We start from the raw sequence: 9969 nt of genomic DNA, 5'->3' as shown, positions 1-9969 counted from the left end.
CATTATTTTGAAGTGGGCGGAGGAGGGGGGGGGGGTTGTGGGATTCAGAGGTGGGTTGGAGATTTGGAGGAAGAGGGTGTCCTGGGAGGCAATGAAGTGAAAATCTATGGACGCTGGGGGTTGAGGGCAGTTTTTCGGCCGCATCATGGGGGTGCATCTGTGGGAGGTGAAAGCCCCCCTTTGTCAGGTGTCAGAATTCCCTCCTTGACTGTGCAGTAATCACTTCCCCTTCATTGTGTTATGATCACTCTTCCCTTCACCATGTTATGATCACTCTTTCCCTTCACCATGTTATGATCACTCTTTCCCTTCACCATGTTATGATCACTCTTTCCCTTCACCATGTTCTGATCACTCTTCCCCTTCAGTGTGTTGTGATCGCTTTTCTCCTTCACCGTATTGCAGTCACTTCTCCCCTCCAATGTGTTGTGATCACTCTTCCCTGTTGACCATGTGGTGATGGCTCTAACTATTCCCTGTCTTAATGTCTCTCCTCAATGTGTTAAGTACACTGTAACAGCATTGATTGCTCTTCCCCCTTGCTGTTTTCAATGCTCTTCCACTAACTGTTGTTTGCTCTTCCCCTTTTTCAAGTTGTGATCACACTTCCCCCCCCCCTTGCCAAATTATGATTGCTCTTTCCCCCTCACTGTGTTATCAATGCTCTTCCACTAAACTTGTTCTGATTGCTCTTCCTGTTTCACTGTTTTTTGATTGGTCTTCCTTGTTTTGATTGCTCTTCCCCCTCAGCAGTGTTATGTTCACTCTTCTCCATCATGATTGTCCTGTGTTCCAATCTCTTCCCATCAACAGTATTGTGATCAATCTCCCTCCATAACTGTGTTGTAATCACTCTTGGCCTTAGCCATGCTTGATCTCTTTTCCCTTTGACTGTGTTGATTGCTCTCCACTTCATGTTGTGATCTTTTCCCTTGATCATATTGTGATCACTCTTGCCCTTGATTGTTGTAATTGCTCCTTCCTTTCACCATACTGTGATCACTCTTTCCTTTCCCTCTGAGCACTCTTCCCCTTGACTGTATTGTAATTTCTCTTTTCTCCTCCCTGTATTGATTGCTTTTCCCCAACATCCATGTTGTGTTCGCTCTTCCAGCTCAACCACATTCTTCTTCCTCGACAGTGTGGTGATCGTTCTTCCCCTTCACTTGTGATTGCTCTTCCCCATACTCATATTTTGATCACTCTTCCTCTTGACTGTGTTACATACACACAGCTCGGTTACAGGCCTTTTTGGCCTACAAGTCCATGCCATCCAATTAACAGACACCCCCTGTACTTTTCAAATGGTGGGAAGAAACAAGCTCCTGGGGAAAATGCGCATAAATGGCAAACAATGTAGGATTCGAACCCAGGTCACTGACGAGGTAAGACCACTAGGCTAACCATCTCAATTGTGTTGTCAATCAGTGGGACGAGGCAGAAAGTTTGGCACTAGAAGGGCCAAAGAGCCACTGTGCTGTAATGTACTATGAATGAGGAAGTGCTACCGAATGTGGGTGGTCCCACATGGTCCCGGTACAAAACAGACGGGACAGAAGCAAATTTTATTCAACAGCATCAGATAAGAGGATAAAATCCAGTGGAATGAGTGACTACCTCCTACATACTTCCCTACCCCCACTCCTACATCCCACACACACTCCTACCCACTACAAATTCTGTTACTCCTATATACACTCCCCTACTCCACTCAGATCCCTACACACACTCAGCTACCCCTACAACCTAAACACTCCCCTACTTCCTACACACATCCTATAACCCCTACCCCCCTAAACACTCCCCTACTTCCTGCACACACCCTATACCCTCTCATAACCCCTACCCCTAAACACTCCTCAACATCCACCCCTGTCCCTTATACAAGCCCCTACACCAACTCTACACACCCCTATACCATCTGCTACACGCTACACACTCCCTTACCTCCTACACATACCTCTATGCCTCCACATTTCCCTACAATCACCCCTACCCCCTCCACCTCTAACCCTCTGCCGCAAACATTCTATCTTTGACTCCCTCCGAGGCGAGGACAAACTTTCCCAACATCCTCCCTGAGCCCCGGCCGTCGGGGTGCCGCTCATTGGCGAGGAGTCCCGCACTGATTGGCTGACATTGCCGTGCCGCCCCTCCATGGTTGGGTCCAATGAGAATATGCGGCTGTTCTGTTTGGCTGAGAGTCGGAATGGGCGGAGATATATAATCCTATGATTGGCTAAAATTTGCGCTGTCAGGAGAGTCGGATACGATGAAGAGAAATGAGCCGGAAGGGGACTGATCAGTGTGTCCAATCAGCGGGCTGGAGTGGCACCGCCGTCAGTCAGAGCAACACGAGGTTCTGATTGTAGGAGAGGGGAAGGAGGCGGGCTGGGATTTGGAGCGATGGCGGCGCCGGGAACACCAAGGGGTGGAGAGGTGCAGAACCTGGCGGGAGGACCAGGGCAAGACCCGGCGGGAGGGTCCACAGGGTTATTGGGCTGTTCCCCAGCGAGTGGGTCCAGGGGGTCATTGGGCCATTCCCCGGCGGGAGGATCTGAGGGAGCAACGGAGCATTCCCCTGCGGGAGGACCCGGGGACGCATCTGGGAGGAGCTGTTTCAGTGAGCGGCCCAACCTGGAGGAAATGTAAGTGATGGGGTGGGGGGGAAAGGGAGAGGGGGACAAAAGGGTGAGAGGGAAACAGAGGGTGGAGAAAAAGGGAGAGGGACAGAGAAGGGGAGATAGAGAGGGAAGAAAAAGGGGAGGGGGTGACTGTGAGACGAGATCCGTACTCTGCCATATCACTCACCTGTCTCTCCCAATTCCTCCCTCTCTCTCTCTCCCTCTCCCCCTACCCATATCTCCCCAACTCTCACTCCCATCCCCACCTCTCTCCCCTGTTCTGTTTTTTTCTCTCTCTCTCACCCCTGTCCCTTCCCATCCCCTCTGCCCCCAGCCGCCAGCTACAGGCAGCGTTCACAGATGAGCGAGACTGGGACCAGTTCCACCCACCGCGGAACCTACTCCTGGCGCTAGTCGGAGAGGTCGGGGAGTTGGCTGAACTCTTGTAGGTGTGAGGTGGTGTCTAGTCGGCCCCTCTCTTCCCTGCCCCTTCTGTCTCCTCTCTCCCTGTCCCCTTCTCTCCCCTCTCCGTCCTCTTCTGTTCCCTCGCTCCCTGTCCCCTTCTCTCTCCTCTCCGTCCTCTTCTGTTCCCTTGCTCCCCATCCCCTTCTCCTTCCCTCTCCCTGTCCTCTTCTCCCTTCCCTCTCCCCTTTCCCTTCTCCCTTCCCTCTCCCCTTCTCCCTTCCCCTTCTTCCCATCCCCTTCCCTCTCCCTGTCCCATTATCCCTCCACCCTTCCCCCAAAAAAGGACCGAATATCCTCAAAGACCGGCCTCCATGGCTGATCTCCATCGCTCTCTACCTGGAGAAATCTACCCTCGTCTCTGTTCCAAGGGACTTCACTTTTACTCTGAGGCCAACCCCTCTGCTCTCAGACACCCCCTACCTTAGAAAACCCTCCCCATGCCCACTCCGTCCAACCCTTGCAGTAGTCGGGTTCGAATGAGGTGCCCCTCCCCCTTGTTCTGAACCCCAGGGAGTGCAGACCCCGATACATTGAGCTCTCAGCTTCCCTTTTAGTCAGGATACATGCATTAAAATATAACCTACATGAAATACCAAACCTCCACCGCATGGAGGGCAAAGAGCCGCGGTGTGTCGCCCAGCACCCTGACAAAACAGGAAGAAGAGAGTCCCGTCAGAGACAATGAGTGTCCGTGGATTCGCCTCCAGCCACTCCCGCATCGTTCATCATGTTGGTCCCTGTATCCCAAGGTCTCTCTGTTCTACAACACTCCCCACCATTCACCGTGTCGATCCCCGTACCCCAAGGTCCCTCTGTTCTACAACACTCCCCACCATTCACCTTGTCGGTCCCTGTATCTCAAGGTCTCTATGTTCGACAACACTCCCCACCATTCACCGTGTCGGTCCCCGAACCCTGATGTCTCTCTGTTCGACGACACTCCCCATTGTTCACCATATCAGTCCCCGTACCCCAAGGTCTCTCTGTTCTATAACACTCTTCACCGTTCACCATGTCAGTCCCTGTACCCCGAGGTCTCTCTGTTCAACAACACTCCCCACCGTTCACCAGGTTGATGGGAAGGGGGTGCAGAGAGACCATCAGGAATAACTGCTCCTTTCCAAGGCATTCACTGATCAACCCCCATCCCACCATCTGCTCTGAGGGCAGATCCTGAACCAAAGCTCTTTGAGTGAGGGGTAGGTGGTCGTTCGGGGAGAGGGGTGTAGATCCTCAACAAGACATTAAACCAAACAAGGGAAAAACCAGATTGGACCAGATGAGAGCTAGATAAAATAGGGGAGAAGGTACCTGAACATATACTATAGGAATTCACCAGTACTGCACCATCTGCTCAACATTTGGAAGAAGATTCACGTAGAAAGGAAAAAAACAAATTATCAACTATCAAAATTAATATTGATGCAAAATCAACTAATCCCTTTCACAATAGATAACCTTTCCTTTAAAGAATGGGAGAGAAAAGGAATCAAAAGAATAGAAAATTGTTTTTCAGGAAATAAATTATTATCTTTTGAACAAATGAAGTACAGGTATGGAATAACTCACGGTACAATGTTTACATACCACCAACTGAAAACCTACTTGAAGGACAAATTTGGAAGCAGGGGCTGAGGTTACCAAAAGGAAGCAGTTTTGAATATGTGATTACAGACACAATGATAATTAAAAGATTTATAACAAACATGTACATCAAACTGGAAGAGAAAGAGAACGATGAAATCAGCTGTAAACCCAAACAAAAGTGGGAACAAGATCTAAACGTAAAGATAAAGGATGAAACATGGGAAAAGCTATGCTCTGGAACTATGAGAAATACAATAAACACGAGGTTATGCATGATACAATATAATTGATTACACAGGCTATACATCACACCTCAAAAGTTAAATAAATGGGACCCAACAGTATCAGACAGATGTTTTCGCTGTAAGAAGGAAACGGGAACAACAGTACATGCAATTTGGGTATGTGAGAAAGTGGAAAAGTTTTGGGAAGATCTAAATCAGGTATTAAATAAAATCACAAAAAGCAACATACCAAAAAAATCCAGAGGTCTTTCTTCTAAGTAATATAAGAAGTAAAGAACTTGGTCTCGATTTGGATGGAGCACAAAAAAGATTTATTATGATAGCCTTAGCTGTAGCAAAAAAATGTATTATGTCAACCTGGAAATCAGAAGATAGCCTGAGAATACAGCAATGGTACATAGAAATGAATAAATGTATTCCATTGGAAAAAATAACATATAATTTAAGAAATAACATCACAATATTTGAACAAATTTGGGAACCGTACATGGAACACAATAGAGAAGTCCTACCGTGGACCTCCACCACCTAAAATGACAGAATGAGAAGAAGATGGGTAAAAGTAGATGACACAATTTTCTTGTTTATTTTCATTGTGTGATGACATTGTTTAATGGGTTTAATGTATAATATATGTTGAACATTGAGTGGATGGGGAGGGGGTGGGAAGGGAGGCGGGAAAAAGGGGAGAAAATGACACTGTATATTCAAGAGGGATATGTTTATGTGTATTTTGGTTAATATGATTCATAGTGTGAAAAATAAAAATTAAAAAAAAACAAGAAATTAAACCAAAATCTCTCCCTTTCCCTCTTCTCTCTCCCTACGTCTTACACCCCACTTTCTCACCCACCCCCCCTTCTCTCCCATCCCCCATCTCTCTCCCTCTCCTTCCCACCCCTAGTCAGTGGCGGGGTGAGGTGCCAGAGGGTCTCCCAGGATGGTCAGACACGGAACGAGCCTCCCTGCGCCATGAGCTGAGTGATGTCCTGCTCTACCTGGTCGAGCTGTCATCCAAGTGCGGGGTGGATCTTCCCCGGGCTGTCCTGGAGAAGATGGAGCTGAACCGTGCCAAGTACCCTGCTGAGAGGGTCCGGGGATCTGCCCTCAAATACACCCAGTACCAGGATGGGGGTGAGGGGGGTGCTGAGCCAGGGGCTGAACTGGGCCAAGTATCCCTCTGAGAGGGTCCAGGGGTCTGCCCTCAAATACACCCAGCACCACGACTGGGGGGAGGGGGTGCTGAGTCAGGGGCTGAACTGGGCCAAGTATCCCACTGAGAGAGTCCAGGGGTCTGCCAGCAAATACACCCAGTACTGGGATAGGGGGAGGGGGTGGTGAACTGGGCTGTACCCATTTGAGAGGGTCTGTGGAGGAGGGGAAGGTGGAGGGGGGAGTGAGTGAGGAGGACTGCACTGATACTGTGGCATTTTCCACAGAGCATGTGGGGGTCAGTCTGGGAAAAGAGGGAGAGGGTGGGGTATGGTTGAGAATAACTGAAAAGTTTTTAAATTAAAATGTAAAAACAGAAATTTGTTCCATTAAATCCAGGGGCCGGGGGTGTGGGGAGAAGGGTCACAGTGGTGGGGGGGGGATTAAGGTCAATGACCCCAGGGAGGACAAGGGTCACTGATGGAGGTGGGATTAACATCAATGACCTGACCCCAAGGGGGGAAGGGTCACTGAGGGAGGGGGATTAACGTCAGTGATCCCGGGGGAGGGGGTAGTGTCTCAGGGGAGGAATTAATGTCAGTGACCCCAGGGGGAGAGGGATTAACATCAGTGACTTTAGGGAGAGACATCTCTGAGGGAAAGGGGATTAATATCCATCACCCCGGGGGGAGGGGAGAGGGGGATTAAATATAAAGCACTGGTGATGCCTCACGTGGAGAACCGTGTACAGTTTTGGGCTCTATATTTGCTGGTGTTGGAGGGGGTTCAGGGAAGATTTACTGGAACGATACCAGGAATGAAAGGGTTAGTCTGAGAGGAACGGTTGTCAGCTCTTGGACTGTTCTCATTGGAGGACAGAAGGATGAGGGGCGAGCCCTGTTGAGGAATGCTGAGGGGCCTGAACAGAGTGGACATGGCCAAGATGTTCCCCACGGTGGGGGAGTCCAGGACAAGATCGCGCAACGTCAGGGTAAAAGGGCATCAATTCAAAACAGTCATGGAGATATTTCTTAAGCCAGAGGACCAGCTGGGAGAACGGGCCAATAAATGGCAGATGGAGTTCAATGAAGACAAGTATGAGGTGATGCATTTTGGAAGGACAGACCAAGATAGGAGATACACAATAAATGTTCGGCACTGAGGAGTGCGGTAGAACAGAGGGATCTGGGAATACAGTTACATTGTTCCCTGAAAGTGGCGTCGCTTGTGGACAGGGTTGTAAAGAAAGCTTTTGGTATCTTAGCCTTTATAAATCAAAGTATTGAGTTCAGGAGTTGGGATGTTATGTTGAAGATGTTTAAGAGATTGGTGAGGCCAAATTTGGAGCATTGTGTACAGTTTTGGTCATCGAACTACAGGAAAGATCTCAATAAGATAGAAAGATGCAGAGAAGATTTACTAGGATGTTGCCCAGACTTTAGGAACTGAGTTACAGGGAAAGGTTAAACAGGTTCGGGACTTTATTCCCTGGAGCATAGAAGAATGAGGGGAGATTTGATGGAGGTTTACAAGATTATGAGGGGTATATACACAGAGTGGATGTGAGTAGGCTTTCCCACTTAGATTGGGGGAGATAAATACGAGAGGTCAGAGTTTTAAGATGAAGGAAGAAAGGTTTAAGGGGAACATGAGGGGGGAAAAGTTCTTCACTGAGAGCATTGGTGGGAGGTTGAAACCAACTGCCATCCGACATGGAGAACATGGGCTCGATTGTGTGTTTTAAGAATATATTGGATCGAGACATGGTTGGGAGAGGCCTGGAGGGTTATGGAGTGGGAGCAGGTCAATAGGACTAGGGAGATGATGGTTAGCACAAACTAGAAGGGATTAACGGCCTGTTTGCTGCAGCTAACTTAAAGCAAGCTAACAAAGCTGGTGCCTGGAAAAACAATAGCAATGGATATGGATACATTTTTGTTACAACCATTACCTGCAGAGCTGCAGAGCATGAGAAAAGAGGAACTGATGGCTGTTTCTAAGGGATTGAATATTGCTGAAGTTAAATATTGGATGAGAAAAGTACAAATAGGGAGGATTGTAGTGAAATATTATATAAGCAAAGGAAAATCTGTTGAGGAAGACTTAGAAAATTTTCCAGAGAATAGATCTTTTGAATTGGTATTGGAGAAATTGAGGGTGGAGGAAGAAAGAGAGAAATGTTATTTTGAGTTGCAGAGACAACAATATGAAGCTGAAAAGCAAAGAGCAGAGGCTGAGAGAAAATGGAAATATATGTTAGAGGAAGCTGAAAGGGACAGAGGAAATATATGTTAGAGTTGGCTGAAAGGGACAAACAGTTTCAATGAGAGAAGTTAAGAATGGAGATAGATAAAGGTAAGAGAGCTGAGGCTGTAACTCCTGGGGAGAGGTAAATCTAGTGCCTCCTTTTGATGAGGGAGATATAGATACATATTTTCTGCTTTTTGAAAAGGTTGCTGAGAGCTCAATATGGCCAAAAGAGAAGTAAAAGATTAGTGAGGGATAAAATTAGACCCCTTGTAGATAGCGAGGGTAGGCTGAGTGAGAAGTCAGAGGAAATGGGGGAAATTTTGAATGATTTCTTTGCCTCGGTATTCACTAGGGAAAAAAAATATTGAACCAGTTGAGGTAAAGAAAAATAGTGGGGAGGTCATGAAGCATATAAGGATAACCGAGGAGGTAGTGATGGCGGTGTTGAAAAAGATAAAGGTGGATAAATCTCCGGGACCGGACAAAATATTCCCAAGGACACTCAGGGAGGCTAGTGGACAGATAGTGGAGCCATTAACAGAGATATTTAGGATGTCACTGGCCATGGGGGTAGTACCAAAGGATTGGAGGGTGGCGCATGTGGTTCCACTGTTTAAGAAAGGGTCTAAATGTAAACCTGGGAATTATAGGCCCGTGAGTCTGACGTCTGTGGTGGGCAAGTTGATGGAAAGTGTTCTGAGGGATGGTATTTACAATTATTTGGAGGTACAGGGATTGCTAGGGAGTAATGAGCATGGTTTTGTCAGGGGTAGATCATGCTTGACAAACCTGATTGAGTTTTTCGAGGGGGTTACAAAAAAGGATGATGAAGGGAAAGCTGTGGAGGTTGTCTATTTAGACTTTAGTAAAGCTTTTGACAAAGTTCCCCAGAGGAGGTTAGGAAAAAAGGTGGAAGGCATTAGGTATAAATGGGGAGGTAGTGAAATGGATTCAGCAATGGTTGGATGGGAGGTGTCAGAGAGTAGTGGTAGAAAATTGTTTGTCCAATTGGAGGCCGGTGACTAGTGGAGTTCCTCAGGGATCGGTCCTCGGTCCACTATTGTTTGTTATATATATTAACGATCTGGAAGTAGGGGTGGAGAATTGGATAAGCAAGTTTGCGGATGATACAAAGATTGGTGATGTTGTGGACAGTGAGGAAGATTACCGTAGATTAAAAGGTGATTTAGGAAGGCTGGAGGTGTGGGCTGAGAAATGGCTGATGGAATTTAATACAGATAAGTGTGAGGTATTACATTTTGGAAAGGCAAATCTAAATAGGTTACATGCATTAAATGGTAGGCTATTGAGATGTGCAGAGCAACAAAGGGATTTAGGAGTTGTGGTAAATAGTACCCTCAAGGCTGATACTCAGGTAGATGGTGTGGTGAAGAAGGCATTTGGAATGTTGGCCTTCATAAATCGGAGTATTGAATTCAAGAGTAGGGAGGTTATGATGAAATTGTACGGGGCATTGGTGAGGCCAAATTTGGAGTACTGTGTACAGTTTGGTCCCCAAATTATAGGAAAGATATAAACAAAATAGAGAGAGTGCAGAGAAGGTTCACGAGAATGTTGACAGGATTTCAAGGTTTGAGTTACAGGGAAGTTGTGCAGTCTGGGGCTTTTTTCTCTGGAGCGTAGAA

At 47.2% G+C, this 9969-nt stretch overlaps 1 protein-coding gene across 2 annotated transcripts; it reads left to right on the top strand.

Annotated features, from left to right (window-relative positions):
• The first annotated feature begins 69 nt into the window (after nucleotides 1–69).
• dctpp1 (dCTP pyrophosphatase 1) lies at nucleotides 70–6272 on the top strand. Of its 2 annotated transcripts, XM_069912884.1 has the most exons (3): nucleotides 70–2648; nucleotides 2959–3069; nucleotides 5826–6272. In XM_069912884.1, the coding sequence occupies exons 1-3, from the start codon at nucleotides 2407–2409 to the stop codon at nucleotides 6103–6105; spliced, it is 633 nt and encodes a 210-aa protein (XP_069768985.1). In that variant the 5' UTR covers nucleotides 70–2406; the 3' UTR covers nucleotides 6106–6272. The 2 variants fall into 2 exon arrangements, with proteins under 2 accessions (XP_069768985.1, XP_069768986.1); XM_069912885.1 differs by lacking the exon at nucleotides 2959–3069 and having other exon boundaries at nucleotides 5826–6270.
• The last annotated feature ends 3697 nt before the right edge of the window (nucleotides 6273–9969 follow it).

This window comes from Narcine bancroftii, unplaced genomic scaffold, assembly GCF_036971445.1.
Source record: "Narcine bancroftii isolate sNarBan1 unplaced genomic scaffold, sNarBan1.hap1 Scaffold_254, whole genome shotgun sequence".
NCBI classification, from domain to species: domain Eukaryota; kingdom Metazoa; phylum Chordata; class Chondrichthyes; order Torpediniformes; family Narcinidae; genus Narcine; species Narcine bancroftii.
Note: the sequence above shows the minus strand (reverse complement) of the source record. Positions and strands in the feature narration are given on the sequence as shown.